General features: G+C 37.4%; 1 protein-coding gene across 1 annotated transcript; it reads right to left on the minus strand.

The window, feature by feature from the left end:
* Positions 1-707: 707 nt before the first annotated feature.
* Positions 708-23,022, minus strand: LOC126257436 (tryptophan--tRNA ligase, cytoplasmic). The gene is made up of 7 exons (XM_049955564.1): positions 22,763-23,022; positions 22,408-22,636; positions 21,787-21,969; positions 21,390-21,600; positions 13,943-14,116; positions 12,297-12,437; positions 708-2,429 (listed from the first exon to the last, which is right to left on the minus strand). The coding sequence occupies exons 1-7, from the start codon at positions 22,905-22,907 to the stop codon at positions 2,265-2,267; spliced, it is 1,248 nt and encodes a 415-aa protein (XP_049811521.1). The 5' UTR covers positions 22,908-23,022; the 3' UTR covers positions 708-2,264.
* Positions 23,023-24,002: the final 980 nt, after the last annotated feature.

A 24,002-nucleotide genomic window follows, 5' to 3' on the forward strand; every position in this document is an offset into this window, starting at 1 on the left:
ATAGAGGGACTTAAATGATCACAATGTGCCTACTTTTTGATTCGTCAAGTAAAAAAATAAGGCACAGACATTTTAACTACTTCTAGACTATTTCATCTATTTCCTAAATTATTCTACTGAAGTTTCAAGAGAGGCTGCTACAGTTTATCCAGTTTCACTGGTGGGTGATTGACTCCATAGGAAATATTATTCCATGCCAGTGCGCATGCCTAAATTGGGATGCTTTTTCATTAGCCACAACAGTTCATGATAGTATTGAAAGGACACAACGTGAATCACTGGTGTGTGTGTGTGTGTGAGGCAGCAACCAAGTTAGTCTGTGAATGGCTGCAATGAAAATTTTACATGTTTGCACTATTTCAGTGAAACATGAAGTGATGGGCTCTTGAATGTTTTTGTGTAATGTTCTTGCTATACTTAAAAGTTTTAACAAGTTTGTGTTGTAACTCTGAGGTCTAATCTGTTAACATTTGGTCTGTGTCAACCTGTAAATTACCAAGTGACAAGTGAAACTTATCACAATGCAAGAGACTTTTAGAACAAGGTACATATGACAGCAGAGAATATATAAAAATATGAACAATGATAATAACTTCACCAGTTCTCCAACTTATTTTACTTCTAGCGATGTAGATTGAGAGCAGAATAGGCGTCCGTAAGTCCAGAGAGGGAAAGTACATTTAATTAGAGTAAAGAAATAATACACATTTACTTTCAAATTACATTTAATTTTAAAATGTGTTTTTGTATAAAATTCAAAAGCTTCTGCAACTTGCAAATTAGAGATGTGGGCAGTATTGACAAAAGTTTACATTAACCAGGAATCATGTATTCCACAGACTGCAATTTTGTCACTTATTTTATCTCAATAACACTTGTTTCAACAAATACTTTTCATAAGCCTGATACAGGCTGCTATGGAGCATCACCAAACTGAAATAGCAAGAACGTTCTTAAGCCTCCAATCTCCTTAATCACTTACAACAAAATAAATAAAAACAAGGAGAGTTTAAGAGATCCTGGAATAGTCATAATGTTGGTAAATAGTCATGAATCTGAATGTTAAACTCTCTTATTTAATGTTTTATGGTAGCAATGTCTAGCATCAGTAATGCTTCAGAACTGATCTTTCTGTGCATAATCAACAAAGATAATTAATCTGAAGTACTTGCTATAACATGATTTAAACTGCAGCATCATCATCTGTACACATATCAAATCATTTTGGAAAACAAAGCAAATGATGTGGAAAGTGAAATTTTTGTACTGCCCAGTGGTCTACCATAACATCCTTTCAACTTGCAGTCAAATAATCCTTATTGCTTTCAAGTATTGTTATGGGTATATACTATTTGCAGATTACATGACTATTCAACAAAATATAAGTTTTAATACATACATGAGGATAGATCACACTTCTCAAAAAATGGAGTTGAGCAGCAGCAAGTAATGCTTAACTTTTTTGCAAAGTTCTCGTTTCGAACTAACACACAACGCATTTGTCTCTGCTCAGTATGTCCTTTAGTAGGTGAATAGTGGTTACTGCTACTATTTTTCTGTTCTTGCTTCTAGAAAACTCAGGTTGTGGTGTTGGAGGCCCCAAAAGGAAAAAAAATTGACAATGAACCTGAAGAAACCATAAACAAACATTAATTTCCAAGATGTAAGGATGAATCTCCAAGAAGTAAGGACAATAAAGAGCAAAAATTGACTGCATAATTATCTTTTCTTTGCTATTTCTCCAAAGGAGAAAAGAAAGAGAAAGTTTAACATAACCTTTTTCACCTATTTATCACAATTATTACAAAGGTATGCAGTGCTAAGATCATCAGTAATGTGTTTGTATAGCTTTATCATAAATGTGAAACAGCATTCCATTACTGGATATAGTAAAGCTGGTCAACAGCGCAAAATGAGTTACAGCATTCATCTCACACTACATTATACTTAGTATGGCTCTCACACTTCCAAGCTTCAGAACTGCAACAACTGAAAGACATCAGCATTGTAAATGCAGGTAGGTAACAACTGTACTGAATCTGCACAAAACAAGCACAACTTTTTGGTTAAGTTTATATCTTACAGACATTTGTAAATGAGAAAAAAAATTGCACACAAAATAACATATATCATACATCACATGTACCCACATTCTGTCTAAAACTTGTAAAGTAAATATCACAGGTAAATTTAAAAGTAGTACTAATGCAATGACCAACATAAATATAAAATAAATATAACTGTCAACATAAATCAGGCAAGTATCACGTTGCACTTTTAGTAACAAGAGGATGTAATGCCATGAACCGATGAACAACTTCATCTGTAATCTGTGCTCTGCGTGCCTGATGTTCTGCTACAAGAGTCTGAAGCACATCTATCAGTTCCTTCTTCAGTTCGCCAGTCAACATGGCTCCACTTGTATAATCCTAAAATCAATACAAAGAACTGCTAACAAACATGAAAATGCAACACATTTAACACAGATTATGCATGAATTATTTTGGTATTTTATTACGCAATTATTGTTAAATTAACATGTAACACACAGCTCTTAGTTCGAACATGTATATTTAACTTCAAGGAAATAATGAATGTATCAATTCTGAGTAACACTTATGAAGCTACGCTTACTCAGATAGATTGTGTGGATAGCCACATTATCCTTCTGAGCCATATCTGATGGCTAACTTTTCAGTCACTTAGTTCTTTCCATCACTCAATGTGACCAGTTCCACAATAACTTAATCAACCTAAACCAGCAAAAATAATTATGAATTAGAAATATCTGTACAAATTCATACCTGCTTCATGTATGTCTATCAATAACCTGAACCACATTTCACAATTTCCTATATGAAATTGCACTGTTAACTTTATCTTATACAGTTCACTGGAATGTGGTATTTAACATGTTTAAGGGAATAAAGGTAACAAGACACCACATAGTAGAGGCACTGAGTCATCAAAAGGCACATAAATGAGATAAATGAGATGGAGAGCTTTGTTAGTTTTAGGAGAAAACGGTCAGAGCTGTAGAGCATACACAATACTCTCCAGCAGTGCAGCTGGACCAGAGTGAGGAGAGTAGGCGAGGGGAGGGGAGGGGGGAGGATGAGGTTAGTGGATGGGGGGGGGGGAGGTGGCTCAAAGTTTGGAGGGAGAGCCAGCAGCATCATTATTTTGGACAATTTGTCACAACATAAGGCTTAAACTTTTGCCCCAGTTGCCTTGAATGCTTTGAATATATTGCCTGGATCGAGCCTTACGAACAGTTAGCAGAATTGGTGCATCTCACCGGACATTGAGAATGTCATTCCGGGATGTATGCCAATCGAAGACTGATTCTGCTTTTTGTATGCTTGACTTATTTAGACCACAGCTTCCTAAGGAATGGGTGCCACAGTGGGCTGCAGTGAAGGATTTCCCCAAGATGGTTGTATTAGTGAAATCTAAAACTGAAAATCCATTGCTCGAGGGCACTAGTTGTTTTGTTGGCACCACTAGACTTCCCTGAACAATGCTGGCCCTAGCATAGACTACAAATGGATATTTGGGTAAAGCAATGGGGTCTGGTGAAGGCTGTTCTCTTACTGGTAGTACTTTGAAGTTTGGCTCGTGACACTTTTGATCTGTGGTCTCACACTGCAGAGATACTACACAGTTTCCTTAATGACCAATATATAAGGTGTGTAAGAAAAGTAATGAGACTGAAACATTGTGACCAATCTAGTAATGCTGTGTTGTTCTACTTGTGTAGGCAGGTGTGTTCATCCCTTCCAGATACTCAGTCCGAGTTTCAGCTCCATAGAGCCAACACGTGATTTTTGATAGCACGATCAGCGAAATCATTGTTGTTTGTTAGTAAAATGGAACAGCAGAATTTAGAGCAACATTGTGCCAAGTTGGGGAATCTAAGAGTTTGATCTTTTAAAGTTGAAACAGGCCTATGGGGAGCATTCCTTATGAAGAGCACAAGTTTTTTTGCTGGCACAAATTATTTTTGGAAGGCTGAGAACATATTGTAAATGATCCTCACTCAGGGCGACCTTCAACTTCAAACACTGACAAAAACGGCAAACACGTGCATGCATAAGGAATTGTTCTTCCACGACAAACTGTCAACCAAATGTTTTACAAAGATGTCCTTGAAGGGCTCAGGAAAAGGGTGAACTGAGTGGGACAGGACATTCCAAACAAGTGGATGCTGCATCTTGCCAACGCCCCTTGTCACACCAATACCTCCATCACAGAATTTTTGACTTCAAAAAGCTTTCCTGCTGTTCCAAAGACCCCCTGAGTCCTCGTGACTTTTTCCTGTTCCCAAAATTGAAAAATGCCATAAAAGGACGTCATTTTGGGACTCAGGAGAATATTCAAAAGAATGTGACCAACATGTTAAACAATCTACCAATTGAAGCTTTTCAGCACTGCTACCAAGGCAGGGAACGATGACTCCACTAGTGTATAGCTGCTAAAGGAAATTACTTGGGAACAAAAGTGTTGTCTGAAACAAATAAAAATTTTACAGATCGGTTTCATTACTTTTCCCACACATGTCCTAATAAAATCAAACATTGGTGAACCTGTGGAACATAATATACTGAAAACCTGCTCACAATTTAAATTTCCAAGCTTAATTTGCATCCCCAGTACAGTGTGATGGCATCCTGATGTTCAATTGAGAACTTCACGCCTAATGATTGTTTTTTGACAGCATGTTCTCAACAGATATTTATCTCACTTTTCAGTTGAAGTGTACTCATCTACAATAGGGAGTGACCAAAAAAACAGCTTTACTTAACTGGGACAATATTAAATGTTTTCAGCCTGCAGTTGAGATTGAGGAACTTGCTTGGTCAGTTCCAACATCCAGTACACGGAAGTCTCTGCCAGTGAAATGTGAAAAATCTTGAATTTGCCACACATTATTCACACTCCAAGAATAATGTAACAATCAATAATAAACACACCTTGAACAGCTGGGTTTAAAGTAACTAATTACTATTCCAATACAGAGCCATTGTGTGTTTTACAAACTATGCCATTTTTAAATTTTCTCTTTCTGAAAGTGAATCTTGCATTGAAGAGGATTTTCTTTTTTTGGGCAGCCTCTGATCCAACAAAAATATTGACAACATCCAGATCACAGCTCAGTAGAAGAGTCATATAACAATAATATACGTACGTTACTTCTCCCAACCCTGGGATTCCCTCCATGTTTATCCTCCAATTGGAAGCCTTTGGCACTGTCCAGCTTTATCCATGAGTCTAAGAGTACACTGCTGCTACAGTGCCAGGCATGCCAGGTAGGTAGTATAGTAAGAAGCAAGACCTCTAGAGAAACACCCATTACTGACAGGGGTCATGTGGCAATACTGTGATTCATTCACACAGCCGCTGGCATGATTATGTAACTTTGTTGCTACCAATTACTCATTTACACATTTTCCATAAGGAAACACTCTTTTATGACAAGAGCTGTGATTTTCATAGTATATTATGGCTTTCCTTGTTTACGAGTTAAGGTGACACAGTTAAAAGTCACACTGAGGGAGTCATATACGTGATGTACAAATTAATTTGTAATCTTAAAGACAGAAGAGAGAAAATCTTACTGATACCGCAGACTGCAATAGTCAATGTATCTGGGGACTGTGCACCAAACTGTACAGAGTATATGTGCAGAATAACACACAACTGTGCTGTGATTAAGAAATGAAGATAATACCTGTTGCATCACAAAATAAAATTCCTAATTCGCACTCAAATAAAGAAAACACTGAGCACTGGCTAGAACATAAACGACTACATGAAAAAAAAGAGAGATATGGATGATATCAGATGCTACAAGCACCTTTACAATCACTTTAAAATTGATAACATAGCAGTAGAAATAGGCCAAGAAATTTTGTGGCTTCCCCCTTACCACTGGCAATACAACCCAACAGAAAATATATGGGTGCTAGTGAAATAAAAAAAACATGTTCAGAACTAGTCCATTCGAAATTAAAGATTTGCAGAATTTACTTTAGGAAGCTATTAATGATGTTACTGTCGAAGACTGAATTATGTGTGTAAGCCATGGCGAAAATTTGCAAGAAAATTACTTTCTGAATGAAGACAGCTGAGAAAATTTTTATTGAAAGCCTTGTCATTGTTTCAAATGACACGTTACTAATGAGTTTCTGCTAGCACTTAGTTCTTTAGGACAATTAAGCAAAAATAAATTACATTAACTTTATGTTTTTATTCTTTCATTTCCCCGAAGTTCCCTCTTTCTGATTCCTTTCCTGCCATCTTTCCCCTTCCTCTAACATGTCCAAAATGTAGCACTACAAGGCAGAACAGCTTCTGCATGTACACTGCCTGTACTGGCATGTTTGTCAGTGGCAGTTGTGGGAGTGCAAACCCATATTTTCTCCTTTGTTTCCAGGTTAAAACATGTACAGCTAATAATACAAAAATATTTACACAATAAAAACTGAAATAGCTTTGTAATTTAACAAATGAGAATAATGTGCATTTTACTACAATATACCTTATAATTCACACAGCAAAACATTAATATGGAAACACTCAATATCAGAGCTATGGTCAATTAACACTGAAGTGTATGGCAAGAACACAAGCAGGTAAAAGGGGGTTGGTGTACTAGTGTATTTGCCCCTCCAAACACCAGCTTCACTTCTCCGTAGTACACTGCTCATACAATTGCATAATATTCTTTAGTTCTCTACCCAAAGGAGAGGAAGATTAGGTTCTAATACACGATCTATGAGGAGGTCATTAGACACAGAGCGCAAGCCCATTTTGTGGAAGGATGGGGAAGAAAATCAATCAGGTTCTTTTCATAGGAACAATCCCAGTATTTGCCACAATCAATTTAGAGAAATCAGAGGAAACCCTCACAAATGTAGAGATTTGAACCATTGTTCTCCCAAAAACAAGTCCAGTGACTTAGCACCATACCACCCTCTTGTGATCAGAACAGAACTCTGGTCAGACATCCCACAGACTTCAGTGCGCACACACACACATCCCAGTACATGTGACTATTTGTTGAACACAGTATCTGAAATCTTTTCCAGTATATAGGGACCACCAAATTCGAGTAGCAGTCACATGAAAACATTTAGCAGCCAGAAATCTTGGGAGATTTTCACAGCCTCCCTCATGCCACCCCCTCCCCCCCGACTGCAGGAATTTTTTTAGCATATTCTAAGTTTGAACATAATACTTTTCCTTAAGAAAGAAAAGCTTCTGTCAACAAATCAGTACAGATTTAGAAAGATTTCCCATTTTCAGAATGATATCCTGCGAACCATGAATGAAGGGCTATAGGCAGATTCCATATTCCTTTATTTCTGGAAAGCATTTGACACGGCACCCCACTGCAGACTGTTAATGAAGATCAAAGCATACAGAATAATTTATCAGATATGTACATGGCTCGAAGACTTCTTAAGTAATATAACCCAGTATTTTGTCCTGGGTAGTGGGTGACCATCAGACACAAGGATATAATCAGGAATGCCCCAGGGAAGTGTGGATGGACTGGTCTTGCTCTCTAAAAACATACAGGATCTGGTGGATAAAGTGAGAAGCAATCTGCAACTGTTTGCTAATGATACTTTAGTGTATGGAAACATGTTGTCATTGAGTGACTGGAGGAGGATAAAGGACAACTTACATAGAATATCTATTTGGTGTGATAGATGGCAGATTGGTCATAACTTAGTGCCGCTGATGTATGATGAGATAATAGACATTATTCTAATAGCTGAGGTAGAGGAAAATTCAAATGTGGTGAGAAACTGGAATTCAACAGTAGGAAAGGAAGAAATGGAAAAATGGGCTGGGGGGGGAGATTAAAAGCAGAAGCTGCCTGTTAGAATTCTGCACAGAGGATAGTTTAATCATCACTAACACTTGGTTTAAGAATCATGAAGGAAGGCTATACATAGTGTTCCAAAACCATTCATTCAAATTAATGCAAGAGGTACAGAACATGAAAATAAATATACTTCAATGAGGAACTTATTGTCTTTGAAGTCAACTTGTAATGTTAGGGGACATTTTGTTAGTGCTGCTGACATAAGCTGTTGTTTTGGTGTCGCTGACACTCAAAACTGTTCTGCGTATGGATGGTTGGCTCTGAAGTCTCCTTGGAAAGACACAAACACAGGATGCACTTCCTGCATGATGGGGCACCAGCCCATTTCAGCTTTGTAGCTTTGTTGTGAAGAATCATCTAAGAGAGACCTTTGGGAATCGATGGATCGGCTGATCTGGCCCTGTAGCCTGGCAACCCAGTTCATTTGATCTCACTTGTCTGGATTTCTTCCTCCGGGACCATATGAAGTAGGTGCTGCATGAAATCGCTGTGGAAACAAAAGTAGTTCTCGTTGCTAGAATTACCATCATTGCTGGTACTATTGTGAACATACCATGAATCTTCGAACGGACATGACAATCAATGGTCTGATAATGTACTAGGTGCATACAGGCCAACGGTCACACATTCGAGCAGTTCCTGTGAATACCACTGCTGCAATTAGCTTGCTAAGCTATCTTCTGTGTAAATCGTCCCTAGTGCCAGAAACTGCCATCAGGGACCATATGTACCATAACTAAATATATTTGTTTGCTGTTATCTACCTCCTATATTAAAGTGAACGAATAGTTTCAAAACACACTGCATATGTTGGAAGGGACCTGGAGACAATGGAAGGATTCAGATGGTGAGGCAGAGATTCTGAGGTTGCTGAGAGTTTCAAAGGTAGGATTAGAGATGAAATAGTGAAGGCAAAGGGGATCAAACTTGGATAGGAGGTATGAATTTAACTGATGAAAGGAGAGAATTATAAATGCAGCAGGAAACAGGGAACACAGATATCTAAAAAATAAGATAGACCGAAAGTGCAAAATGGTTAAGCAGGAATGGCTAGACGACAAACTCAAGCATACAAATGCATGTACAACTAGTAGAAGAATGAATACCTCCCTTAGAAAAATTAAGAGGCCTTACGAGAAAAGAGAAACAGTGGTATGAATATCAAAAGCTAAGATGAAAAACCAGTATTAAAAAAAGAAGGTAAAGCTGAAAGGGATATATAGACGGGAAAATGAACTTGAAGGCAATACTATAGGAAAGCAAGAGGATGCAGATGAAACTGAGATGGGGGATATGATATTGCAAGAAGAATTTGAGAGAGCACTGAAAGATCTAAGTGGGAACAAGATCCCCAGAGTAGACAGTATTTCCTCAGAACTATTGAGATCCTTGGAAGTGCCAGTCATGACAAAACTCTTCCACCTGGTATGCAGGATGTATAAGACATGAGGAATACACTCAGATTTCAAAAAGAATATAATAATTTCAATTCCAAAAAAAGCCAGTGCTGGCAGGTGTGAATATTATTGTACAATCAGTTTAATAAGTCATGGCCGCAAAATACTGCAACAAATCCTTTACAGAAGAATGGAAAACCTGGTAAAAGCCAACCTCCAGGAAGATCAGTTTGGATTCTTGAGGAACATAGAAACACGCGAGGCAACACTAACATTACAACTTCTCTTAGAAAATAGGTTTATTTATTTAATTGTATGGCTGAAGATAGGTTAAGGAAATGTACACCTACATTAACAGCATTCGTAGACTGAAAGAAAGCTTTGAATACCACTGCCTGGAATACACTATTTGAAATTCAGAAGGTAGCAGGGGGTAAGATACAGGGTGTGAAAGGTTATTTACAAATTATACAGAAACCAGATGACAGTTATAAGAGTTGAGGGCATGAAAGGGAAGCAGTGGTTGAGAAGGGAATGAGACACAGTTGTAAACATTTCCATGTTATTCAACCGGAACACTTTGAAAGCAGTAAAGGAGGTCAAATAAATATTTGGAGAAGGAATTAGTTCAGTGAGATTAAAGAAAAGCTTTGAGATTTGCCAACAACACTGCAATTTTATCAGGGACTGGAAAGGACTTGGAGGAACAGTTGAATGGAATGGATGGAGACTTGAATGGGAATATAAGATGAATGGCACCAAAAACGAGTAATGGAATGTAGTTGAATTAAATGAATGGGAATATAAGATGAACACCACCAAACGCAAAACAAGAGTAATGGAATGTCGTCAAATTAAATCAAATGATGCTGGGGGAATTATATTATGAAATTAGACACTAAAAGCAGTCAGTAAGTATTGCTATTTGGGTAATAAATTAACTGATTATGGCTACAGTAGACAGGATACAAAATGCAGACTGATAATAACAAGAAAAGCATTTCTGAAAAAGAGGAATCTGTTACCACAGAATACAAATTTAAATGTTAGGAAATGTTTTCTGGAGGTATTTGCCTGGAGTTCAGCCTTGCACAGAAGTGAAACATGGATGATTAGAAGACCAGAAAGGAAGAGAATACAGGTAGAAGCTTCTAAAATATGTTGCTACAGAAGAATGTTGGAGTTCATACACAATTTAAAAGTAAAGGAGATCACTCAATGAACAGCAGAAGCATTGAGTTGTCAACAGGCACACACAAATGAGAAAGAAAACTTCCTAGCTTTCAGATTAAATTCTTTGTCAAATGTGAGGAAGGACACACACACACACACACACACACACACACACACACACACACACACACACACACAGGTGCACACACCTGCGTGCCTATAACGTGCCAGCCAGACACACTCTGAGAGAGGTCACCTTTACTCCTAAATTATTTACATTCTACCAGAACTTCAATACACATTAACGCAGAAGAATAGGTGGGTAGATCAGGTAACTAATTAGGAAGTAACGAATAGAATTGGGGTGAAAAGAAAACTTTGGCATAACCTGACACATTCTGAGACATCAACGGAAGTGTGGGTGGTAAAAATCGTACAAGGAGACCAAAGGTTGAAAAAGTAAGTAGGTTCAAATGGATGTGGGTTGCAGTAGTTATTTGGAAATGATGAGGGTTGCACATGAAGAGTAGCATGGAGAGATGCGTCAAACCAATCTTTGGGCTGAAGACTACAACAACGACATTTGCTGTGTGGCACAGTCACATTGATTAAACGTTTGGGCATAATATTGCAAAGCAATATAAAATGGAATGAACATGTAAGGTAGGTAGTAGAGAAGGTGAATGATCAACTTCATTTTTACTGAGAGAAATCTAGGAAAGTGTAACTCATGCATAAAGGAAACCATGTATAAAACACTAGTGCAGCCCATTCTTGAGAACTGCTGGAGTGTTTGGGATCCTCACCAGGTTGGATGAAAGGAAGAGACATCAACAATTCAGAGGCATGTTACTAGATTCATTACAAGTAGGTTCAATCTAAGCAAGAGTATCATGGAAATGCCCTGACAACTCAATGGGAATTCCTGGACAGAGGGGGGGGGGGGGGGGGTGATCTTTTTCAGAAACAGTATTCAGAAAATTTAGAGAACCAGTATTTGCAGCTGACTGCAGAATGATTCTACTGTTGTCAACAAACATTTTGCATAAGGATCGTGAAAATAAGATAAGAGAAATTAGGATCCATATGGAAACATACATCTACATCATACTCCACAATTCATCTAACAGTGTGTGGTGGAGGGTACTTCTGGTACCACTATCTGATCCCCCTTTCCCTGTCCCACTCAAGAATGGCATATGGCAAGAACGATTGTTGGTAAGCCTTTGTACTAGCTCTAATTTCTCAAATTCTCTCATAGTGTTCATTTCCAAAGATGTATATGGAACTAAGCAATATGTCGCCCAATTCTTCCCAGAAAGAGCTCTCTCAAAATTTCAGTAGTAAACCTCTCCATCATGCAAAATGTCTCTCTTGTAGTGTCTGCCACTGCAGTCTGTTGATCATCTGTGTAACACACGTGAATTAAATGACCTCGTGACAAAAAGTACCGCTCTTCACTGGATCTTCTCTCTCTCCTCTATCAGTCCTACCTGGTAAAAACACACATTGGTTGTTGTTCCCTCATTCTGTTTATGAGTGGAACAGCAAACTGAATGTGTAGTTGTAGTTGTAGTAGTAGTACAAAGCACGTTCCACAATACACCATTGGTGGCTTGCAGAATATGTAGATCTCCAATGCTTGCAATGACAGATGGACAAGCAACTATCAATCTTAATTCATAACTCAGATATGAGTATGGTGAGATTCTATTTTCTTTTGTTTAGTTATCTCTTACTTAATACTGGCTTCATAATATTTTCCTGTAAACAACTTTTTATTAATTGCTTAAATTTTTCACTTCCATCCCTAGAATAGTGATACTCACCCCTCTTATTTTTTTTAATTTTTCATCATCATCAAGGAAGAAACGTAAATACTGGTAAGATATATCTATATCGCAGTTTCCACCTTTCTCACGATGTTCTTCAACAGTGGCCTGACCTCCAGAAAAGGCATGTTTGTTCACCTGTAGAAACAAAATGAATTTTATGTCTATTACATGTGGACTGCCATATCCATAACAAAAGTAATTAATATTTCTGGCTAGTGTAAATAAGAAAAGTTACAAATTATTTGTTCAGTTCTTTTTAGACATATCTATGTGCAATACTTGTATCGTTTACACCACGACAAACAACCATTGCTAAATAGAAGAGATATGACAAAAACAAAGTTACAAATTTCCTCTCAACATCTATTTGTTAGCTGCATGTGTGGATGAGGCAACAACCTTGAAAACAGTACGAACTCCTCATAAGAATCGGTGATACGAGTTATGCCATGATCAAATGGTGTATTTCACCATGTATAGCTTTTTCTCCATCACTCCTCCACCAACTGGTTCACAAAACCACCCTTAACTACATCTTATGTCAGCTCATGTCTATGATGCTGCAGCATTTCTTAGAGACCAGTGCAATAAACCCCTTCTTCTGCCTTTGTTTCTGGAGGAGAGTGTCTTTATACTATGGAGTTGCTGGTCTGCAGTGTACAGGTACTGGACAGCTACTTGGGGATAGAGAACATACAAACTTCATAGCACAAATGTGATGTCTGCTTCAGCAACTTCAATATCAAATGTAAGATGAGAGAGAAGAAAAAGACAGTGAATTTTTTGTTGCTTTAAGTAAACTACAAGGAAATATTCAGAAACTGTGGCAATGAGTGGAGAATGAATATACCCATGGTTAAAAACCAATCTGATTGGTTAAGACTGATTTGATTGACTCAAATTGTGATTTAGTTCTGCTTTGTGCTGGTCCCTCCCAATGGCACCATCACTTTCATTAGTAAGCAATGAAATGAAATACTGTATATTGTGGGTCTGACAATACATTGCAGAGAGTTACAGAAGGTTAATGAGGAATAACCACTGGGTGGCATACAGTTCCTCGCCACACTCATCCGAAGTAAATAAAGGATTGATTAAAAGCACCAGTACTTATCATGGTGGACAAACACTTTTACATTGTCCGAAATGCACCTAGACCAGATATGTTCTGGGATGAAGTAGATCATAGCCCAGAATGTGATACACATGAAATGTGAGGTGTTGAAGGAATGGTTGCCTTTAAAAATACGCTTTGATGGTAATTAACTGTGGGGTTTTTCATCAAGTTGAATCTATGATGGATGTCACAACAGTTAAAAATATTCACATGGCCTTCCAAGGGCAAGATCAGTCTTAATTTCACAAGTGTGAGAATATTGTTCCAGTGTTTTCTATCTGGAGCCATGTCCTAATGTACACGACATTTTTCTATTACTTGAATTCTCTGTTTAAATTTAATTCATAATAGTAGCAAATTCAAAAAGATTTAGCTTTTTTGTAACAGAATAACAAAGTACAAATACACATTTTAGTTATTAATCTCCCATCAGTTAAATCACAATCAATCAGGAAAGCCTAACATGCGTTTTAATTTTATGTAATAATTTTGCCATTGGCAAAGAACATAATGCAGAACTCACCTTATTCTTGATCATTTTTGGGGTATCTGTGAGGAAAATTGATGTATTACTATCACTTGCAGACATTTTTGTCTGAGCACCTTGCAAAGCTGGGAAGAATACTGAGTGCAAAAGAGCAGGTTTGTTATATCCCAAGCGAGGAGCAACATCACGAGTCATTCGGAAGTATGGATCCTGTAATCATTTCAATCTGTATCACTGAAATGCAGATTTGTAAATGTCACTTCCAATTTTGATATGATTACACACAACTTTAATAACACATATTTAAATAATGTAATAGTGATTTTTATACAGTCAATTGCCCACACATTATGGTATTGGAATTTTCCAACCTACATTTTTAACAGAGTTGCCCCAAGTTTCTCCAAGTGAAATTCCCTGATATTTCCATGATTTCCAGATAAATTTTAGTATTCTTTCCTGACAAATTTTGAGATCTCAAGGGTAAGTTGTGGTGTAAATTGGCGATCTGTCTTTGCAGCCCTGGTACAAGTGTTTCCTGATGTGATCAAAAATCTGAAGTACTAACATCAACATCTTTTGTAATGAACTGTTTTTCTGACAAAAATACACACTTGCTTGGAGTCACAAGACATTTAAAAAAACCTTCACTGATTTCAGAAGTAGCCTCATAAAAAAGTAGGCCTCTCGAAAGAAGTGTATTAGGCCAGGAAGACTTGTGTAAACCAACACTGTAAGTGACTGCCAATAAAATGTTGGTTCTACTGTGTTCATTACTGTTGGTTATTATCCACTGTGTTATATCTATTATTTTACACATATTTTTTGACTTTTCTTTCGAGAGACTTTCTGTGAGAGATTCTAAATGACAATTAACAGTTATGCTGTAGCCACGAATGAGAAGTGCCGTGGTTGTCACAGACATAGCACAAATCCTGAGAGAGAAAGGATGGGGATGAAAACCAAAACTGGCATTTGTCAAAGCACATCCCAACATTACCTTAACTCATTACAGAAAACCACAGGAAACAAAGCCTCACACAGCACAGACTATGCAGTGTTTGAACACTGCTTCAGTGTACAGAAACTGCACAACTGTGGAGGTTGTTCGCTCTTGAAGGAATGGATCTAAACGAACAGGAAAGGAATTAGGAATGACTACTAAAAGGCGAACTTTCACTATTCACTTTGGTCAGTCTCATTCCATCACTCCTCGTTCAGTACTGAATAGTTGCTTTTTTTCACAAATTTTGTTTACCCTCTGTTCTTCAGTTTCAATCCGTTCTCAGAATCTCAACTTTGATTCTTTTCGTGCATCATTCAGCACCCACACACAGAAATTCATGGTCTTTTTATAATTACATATCGTATATAAAAATTGAACTGACAGAAAAAAAATCGCAAAAACACTGAGGCGTGCGACATAAACAAAGAGCATTCCACTAACCCCAACTCACTGCAATTTGTGACTTCAGTGATGTCAAGCGAGAGCTCACTGGAGGACAAGGTTTTCTGATGAAAGCTGGTTCTGCCTCGCTGCCAGTGATGGTCGTGTGTTGTTTAGGAGGAGGGCAGTTGAGGGCCTGCAACCAAACTGTCTGCATTCTAGGCACACTAGACCTACACCTGGAGTTATGGTGTCGGGTGCAATTTGTATGCCAGCGGGAGCACTCTCTTGTTGATCCCATGCAGCCTGAATGCAAATCTGTGTGTCAGTCTGTTGATTCAACCTACTGTGCTGCCATTCATGAACAGCATTATTCCAGTGGGTGTTTTCCAACAGGATAATGCTCACTCACATACTGCTGCTGTAGTCTAACATGCTGTACAGTGTGCCGATCTGTTGTCTTGGCCTGCTCGATAATGAGATCTGTCTCCAATCGAGCACATATTGGACGTCATCGGATAACAACTCCAATTTCATCCGCAATCAGCATTAACCATCCCTTTATTGACAGATCATGTGAAACAGGCACAGAACTCCTTTCCAGAAACTGACATCCAGCACCTGTACGACACAATGCATGCATGTTTACAAGCTTGAGTTCAACATTCTGGTGGTTACACCAGTTTATTAATGTACCAGCAGTTCAGGTTTACAATGGATTACCTCACGCTTATACTAACCTGTGATCTTGCACTGTTAATGACATCAATATGTTACACAGACAAACGTATTCCCGAAATTACATTCCTCAACATTAATTATTTTTTGATGTCGCAATTTTTTTCTGTCAGTGTAGATTATATATATTATATACATTTCTTTAGACAATAAAAAGATGAATCTGCTTAGGTCTTCATTGTTTTGATGCACTGTAAAACTGATACTTAACACAAGACAAGGTCTTTTATTAATTTTTTAAAATTCGTAGAGTTTTAGAACTTCCTGGCAGATTAAAACTGTATGTCAGATTGAGACTCAAACTCTGGACCTTTGCCTTGCGCGGGTAAGTGCTCTACCAACTGAGCTACCCAAGCACGACTCACGACCCGTCCTCACAATTTTACTTACGCCAGTACCTCATCTCCTACCTTCCAAACTTGACAGAAGTTCTCCTGCAAAAATTGCAGAACTAGCACTACTGGAAGAAAGGATATGCGGAGACATGGCTTAGCCACAGCCTGGGGGATGTTTCCAGAACAAAATTTTCACTCTGCAGCGAAGTGAAAATTTCATTCTGGATTACTGCTTGATTTACCTACTGGTTTTAAGATGACTATTAAGATAAATATTTTTTTAAAAAATGTAGTATTTATTAAAATAACTATTTTTTACAAAATTGTACTATTTAAAAAGTGAAGTGATTTTTATGATTTTTTTTAGAAAAATTAAACATGATACATAAGGGGGTTCTTAATTTTCAAATTTGAATCCATTGCTCAGTAGGCAAAGGTGCCCCTCACCACCTAAATTTGGAAAAAAATGCAAAATCACATCAAACCAAATTTACTTTGGCAATATGGAAGTGTCTGATTCCACCTGTCTGCTTTGACCCATGAAGTTATCTAGATGGTGGACATGCCTATTTCTAGCACAAATAATATGACAACCATAACGTCACTACAAGGACCCATGAACAAAGATATCAATGACACAAAACATTTCACTCCCGCAAACAAATGGGACAATCATGGCAACTAGGGGGTATAGGGTGAGGACAAGCTCAATATACAACAATAAGAATGACGTTACCACTTCAAAACACACAAAACCGAAAAATAACACAAACAAAAACCTCAAGAATAACCCCCCACCCCCTAAAAAAAAAGAAGATACCAAAAGAAGCGCACAACTGAAATTGTACATTTCACTGACCCTTTACTTTTATCTAAAAATCTGTTTATCACTTTCAACTTAATTATTAGTAATGATACAATAACTTTAATAATACCATCTATAAACCTATTATGTGCACAGCTTATGAGGTAAATATAACAAGAAAAATCATATTTTCCTTTTAAAAATTCTTATTCATTGAAATATTCTCTTTTTATGCCTTGGAACTTTATGGCAATACTCAGAAACCACAGGAAGAGCATAGGGCCGCTTCTTTTTATTTTTTGTAAATTGTTTATTGTACTCTGAGCTTGACGCCTCTCTCAGCCAGATTATTTACATATGTCAGTTTAATAACTAGCTCCAGAGCACTGAAGACCTCTTCATTTTCATGTCTCTTGGAAGAATCTATCGTCAGAAACTTGTCAATCAAATCAAATCTGTTAAAAGCTCAACAACATGATTCTATTATACATGAACTGTTCAGTCACATTGTTCATAACTTTTGGGCTCTAACCGATACATGTTTGTATCTTTCAAATATTCTCATCTGTTCTGTGCTTCATGATTCAATGTAATGACTATTTACATTTTCGATTCAGAAGATCATATGTGGTCAAAATAACACAAAACGGAACACGTACTACAAATTACTGTCAATTTTTGCAATGCCACAAGGAAGATGTTTCAGTTGACAAACTAATATAAAGTTTTGAAAGAATTCTGAAAAACAAATACAGTGCTTTGGCTTCAGAACAGACACAGTGACATATTTTCATACATAATGGTAAGGAAAATGTAAGTATAACAAATTGCATTCTCTTCCTGTAGTCATAATTCAATTTCATTGTGGAACAAACATTTTCAGCTAACAGTTTTGCCATCCGCCTTGCTTGATGAAAAGCACATGGAACACAAACATATACTCGGCTCTTCAACAAGAAAGAATACAGCTATTTTTAAAATTCAAATTTAAAAAAAACTATGCGTGTTTTCTCTGAAAGTAACTCAAACCAAGGATTCAAGATGTATCTACTTGATCTAAGTGTTCCTTGACCAGTCCTGAATCCAAGTTTGCAACTGATTAACATCAAGGCCAAGTACACTGAAATTTTCAAAGGCTGACATGTCTCTGAGAATGATTTCACATATCACAAGCTTGCAAGGTAAAGACAAGCGATCACTTTTTAGCCTCTGTGGCACAGGGAAGAAAATCACCAACTTTTTTAGTTTTAATTTCAAAAAATTCAGTTACCACTTGAGTTTGGCATGTACAAGATATTCATCCAAGCATTTCAATTTTTAAAACGGCAACTTTTTTATTACCTATATATATTTGGTTTTTATAAGAATGGAGAAAGTGTCATGAGTCACAGAGTTTTCATTACAAACACTTATAAATGTTCAGTTTAATAAATTACTGCAATCTGTATCCAGTATTCCAAAATATAGCTATGGAAGGGCACAGTAGTTCTAGTTTCCAAAGATAGATAAATTTGTCCACCTGAAAACAGCATTGAGTAGTACCATGTAATACCTAGGCAGTGAGCACTTCCTATACAAAGGGTGGGGTATGCACAGGAAGCACCTGGTAGGTGAGCAAGTGTGGTTTCTCTAAAGTGAATATATGACAAACAATTTCACTATGACCAATTCTTTTGACAATGATGTGAATTACAGTGCTGATAAGCTCCAGAAATATTTTGGTTTTTCCATTTAGCAAAAAAATCATTTAGGACTAATAAAATTTCACTGGAGAAAAGTGGGCTGAAATTTAATTCTTCATTTGCAACTGAACAGAATCTATTATTAAGTGAATTAATGGATAATTTTCTATGGGTAGAAAGAATGTCAAAATATTAGCTGTCCTTATATACTTCCAGTTATGAAGTTATAACCTGTTGGATACTTCCCTATGACATTCTCTAACAATATCAAAAATCATCAAACACCAAGTTCATAGATTGCTGTATGTCCTACTACAGCTCCTGGGTTGTATTTTTTCTCAATAAAATGCGTATGAGAAAAGTAGTGAGCCTAATTTTTTGTCTATAAAAGTTTCCATTTTTTTTAACAACAATATTGTCCCCTCAAAATTAATTCTCCCCGGCAGCTGTATACTGCCGGAGTCGTCATTCCCAGTCATGGTAACGGTGCTGAAAGGCTTCAACAGGCACGGCCCATAACATGTTGGTCACATTCTTTTGAATGTTCCACAGAGTCCCGAAGTGATGTCATTTTAACACATTTTTCAATTTCAGGAAAAGGAAAAAGTTACAAGGTCTCAGATCAAATGGAAAGGAGGGCTGTGGAACAACAGGAATGCCTTTTGAGGTCAAAGATCCCTGATGATGATGATTGGTTTGTGGGATGCTCAACTGCACGGTCATAGCACCCGTACAGGGTCTCAATTTTTACACAGTCCCATGTTTAACTCAATCCAATCTAGCAACTGTCACAAATGATGATGATGATGATGATGATGATGATGATGATGAGGAGGAGGAGGAGGAGGAGGACAACACAAACACCCAGTCCCCTGGCAGAGAAAATTCTCAACCTGGCCAGGAATTGAACCTGGGACCCCATGATCCAGAGGTAACAATGCTAGCCACTACACTATGAGCTGCGGACAAAAAAATCCCTGATGGAAGTGGCCATGTGACGTGGGGCATTGCATGCTACCACATCCACTTGCCTACAATGTCCAGTCTCACTCAATTCACCCTTTTCCTGAGTCTTTCAGATACATCTTGGTAAAACACTTGGTTGAGAGTTTGTCCTGGTGAAACAAATAGAGTCTGCTCTCACAAGAGCATCACACATTTGACATTTTTGTCAGTTTTTGAAGCTCATATTCAATGTGCTCTCGGCCTTCCAAAAATTATTTCTGCCATCAAAAACTTGTGCTCTTGACAAAAAATGTTCCCCATGGGCCTTTTTCAACTTTCCAAGTGTCAAACTCAGTGATTCCCCTAGGTAAACACAAAACTTGATGGCATAAGGTTGCTCTTAATTCTGCTATTCCATTTTCGTAACACATGACAAAACCACAACTTCGCTGATGGCGTTCTCAAAAACTGTGTGATAGCTGTACGGAGCTGAAACTTGGATTGAGTACCTGGAAGGGATGAACACATAGGTCTACGCATGTAAAAAACAGTTTTGCCAGATTACTTGCCATGTTGTCACTCTCATTACTTTTCTCACACACCTCGTACATCACCAAATAATTATCAGTTCCATTACGTAATTTCTACTTCTTTTGTTTCCATCTCGGATATCATAACCATGTTTCTTAATGCAGAACTGCTAACAAAAGCTCCAGAAACTCATGTAGGATCTAGTAGGAATAAAGGAACTCTACAGAGACGTTCATCAGCTGATCTTGACATATGCCGGAACATCTTAATGTTGCAGTGTTAGTGCAGAGACTATTCATTGCCCATGTACATACCTCATGAACACAGCTGGGCACAATATCAGATGCTGTTATCTAATTTTATTGTCACACTTCATTCAATGAAGTTGAAATACAAAATCTCCGTTACAAAAGGTCAAAATTATTACACAGATTAAAATGAAGTTATTAATAATGAATATAACTGTAAATTTTGATTTTATTTAACATCAGCATATCATTATTGAAGAAACAATACCATGTATGTCTATTGCCTTGCCCCGTAAATGCAAAAAGAGTATTCAGCCACAGCAAAGTGCTACTGCTTGTTACGTACCATTCCACGATGGAAAGCAGTTCTTGCATCAAGGCTTCAGTCGATGGAAATCAACAATGTCTCACAAGATGATTCTTTTTACAGAGAAATAACCTTAGCTCATTTGAAAGTAGCTTATGAAAGTGGAGAGTTATTTTTGTGGGTGACTGACAGCTGCCAGCAATGTACTAATTGTTGTTGACTGATCATCATACTGCATTTAGCTACATTATTCTGGCTATGCAAACTTCCAACAGACAACACCACCATCTACCAACAGTTTGACCTTGATTGACTTCTGACAGTCTTTATATTGTAAAAAAATTTAAATTCCTTGTTCTTGTGCAGCAACAGGTATTAAGTCAAGTATACCAAATTACAATCCGGAAAACTGGCCATATCAGTCACATAGTATCATTTCTTCAACAGCGATATGTAAAATTAACATTGTGTGTGACTGTGATGATACCTTACTTGTGGAACATACCTGATCTATTGCACAGGGTATGAGACATGGTAGCTTAGATTTCCCAAATATAAATGGGAAAGATGTTGAAAATGCTGGAGCAGCTTGAAAAGCTGGAAAACTTATTTTGCCGATAACATCACTGTCCCCAAAACCAAAAATTCCCTTCACCTGATTGAACGTTACAGATTTCTCAATACGAACAACATTCTGGTAGAACTCTGGGCATTGTCTGCAAATAAAATGTCAACATCAATTAGGATTCAAAAGGGAGGGGGGACATAGCAGTGATTCACAAGCTTCCTCTCTAACACATGGAAACATTGTAACGAGGAACAAAGAAACAAAATAAGTTTAACTCATTAAAAAATAAACTAATGTTCAAAGCTAACAGTATTAATTTAAAAGTTTTACTCACCCAACAAAATTCAAGTCAGAAAATATGAATGTGTTCTTTTCATCAAATCCACATGCAATTATATCCTTAGCATTTTCAAAGGCCAAACTTATTGCTTCTTCCAATTTCAAGTCCTTCCACAGAAATTTTTCGTCATCAGTAAGTTGAATGACAAGTGGCACATTAAAGACATCTTGCAGCCACCTAAATTGAATAAGCATTATTAAAGATGATGTGAGAATGCACATCCATTACACTAACCACTCATGAGGACATTACTAAATTTAAATTTTTTATATATCGTCTGCTACAACGAAAGGCGTTCTCATTTCATTCAACACCTGACAACAGCTTCCAATCTATAAACAATAATATAGCACCATTTTCCTTAAAGTTCACTTTATTTGTGAAAAGCAATGTACGATGAAAGTAGACAATTTTAAAACTGCAGTCTTCGATAAATAATGGCATCATGCCCGAATATTGAACTCAATGCTCTGCTTAATATTTTATCAAACTACTTAGGTTTAAAAGCATGATGTTATTGCAGGTAGTGGGGACTAGGACATAGGGCATCAAGGGATGTTGGAGTTGCATGCTCCAGCTGAAGCTGTTTGTATATGATAAGTATTGTTCTCTTACTTGGTGAAGATGAACGGTACTAGGTGACCTAGATGCATTGCCTTGGAGGATGGACCCCTGCCGGTGTACAAATAAAACGGCTTACCAGCCTCATAGAGATTGAGTAATTGATGCATGTCGCGGTGTGAGAAAAAGATTCCTCGCCGTAAAAAATGATGAGCTGGTCTGCCGGTAATCTTTTCGAAGCGTGCTATCAGTTCATCATCTATTTTTGAACTTCCAAATCTTCCTTCAAAGCAAAAACATCTTTCTTAAAACTTCAATCATATGAAAAACTACAGCAAACATGAAAACAACCGCTATTACGAGATCACAGAACACATGGCTAAATTAATTCTCAGTAATATCAACTTACTAATTAGTTTGTCATAATCGACGCCAGTTTCAGATTTGCTAACTACGTTCCAAGGATTCACAATATCTTCGTCATCTCCTTTACCGGCACTGTCACATTTGTCCAAGTTCAAGTTGTTGAGAGTATTCGTAACATCATTTGCCATTGGGCTGAATATGTTTCCGTGCCACCAAAAAATTAAAATTACATAAACTTCAACACACGTAAATAACGTGGGCACTGTATACGCTGGCAAGTGTCAAATCAAAGTACATTTAGTAAATAGTAAAGATATCACTGCTAATCAAAGAAGGAAATGTCCACACAGTAGAATTACACAAGCCGGGTTTCACACGCAACTTAAGTGTCGCTACAGCTATCGACGTACAGCAGTTGCGTGTGTTAAGCCCCAGATTGTAGTGGCGCAACTTAAGACACGGAACTTTCGTCACGTAACAAAAATTTCAGCTCAGTGCACTTCGTTATGCCGCTTTCCTGCCACCACTGCTCCTCGGCGTCAGTATTTCAAAGCACAAGCATTCTATCGAAGTTATTGTGCAGTAATTGCTGCTGTACTCCATTCGATTTTCATGTGTTTTTTATTTTATTTCTGAAAAAGTGAAAACAATGGTCAGCAGGTACACTTTCGCAGTTTCTAGAACTACGAGACAACAACCTACGTTTTGTGTGTGTGTGTATGTGTGTGTCTGTGTGTGCACGCAAACCAATGACATATCCCACAAAGGACTAAATAAAAAAAAGAGTGTCGTATAAATTTTGTAATTTGTGAGACCAAGCATTGTATAAATTGTTGATTAATTGCATAAAACAGCTCCAGAGTATGACGTGGCAGCTGTTAAACTAAAAATTAGTTATTCGACATGCCTATATCAATCAGTACAATGAAATTCTAAAATCTTGGAAGAGTGGCGAGTCTGCAGATGATATTTACATGTCAGGTGTTGGTTAGTTTGGCATTGCAGACAGAATCTTCGTCTATGAGTGTTATTTCTTTTATAAATACGTTTCTTTCCCCTGATTTATCCCTGTGCAAAATCTTTTATCAGATCCAGCATTTGGGTTTCATCTTCCTCGTATTTAACTCTTGTTACATCTCTACACTATGAGCCAATTATATAATTTCGGGTTCAATCCAGGGATAGCTAACTGAGTAATCGGCTAACCATGATTTAACTGAGCACTGATTGAGCTGTCTGATGGATTCTTGACCCCAATATTTCCAAAGCCCACGACAGTATAG

Source organism: Schistocerca nitens, chromosome 1 (genome assembly GCF_023898315.1).
Source record: "Schistocerca nitens isolate TAMUIC-IGC-003100 chromosome 1, iqSchNite1.1, whole genome shotgun sequence".
NCBI classification, from domain to species: Eukaryota; Metazoa; Arthropoda; class Insecta; order Orthoptera; family Acrididae; genus Schistocerca; species Schistocerca nitens.

Bases quoted from the DNA above. Each gene is read 5' to 3' on its own strand.
- LOC126257436 (XM_049955564.1), bottom strand. From the start codon at position 22,907: ATGGCAAATGATGTTACGAATACTCTCAACAACTTGAACTTGGACAAA. The intron at 21,970-22,407 runs GTAAGAGAACAA...TATTCAATTTAG, and splicing joins GTACCGTTCATCTTCACCAA to GTGGCTGCAAGATGTCTTTA. The intron at 14,117-21,389 runs GTATGTTCCACA...AAATGATTACAG, and splicing joins TACCCTGTGCAATAGATCAG to GATCCATACTTCCGAATGAC.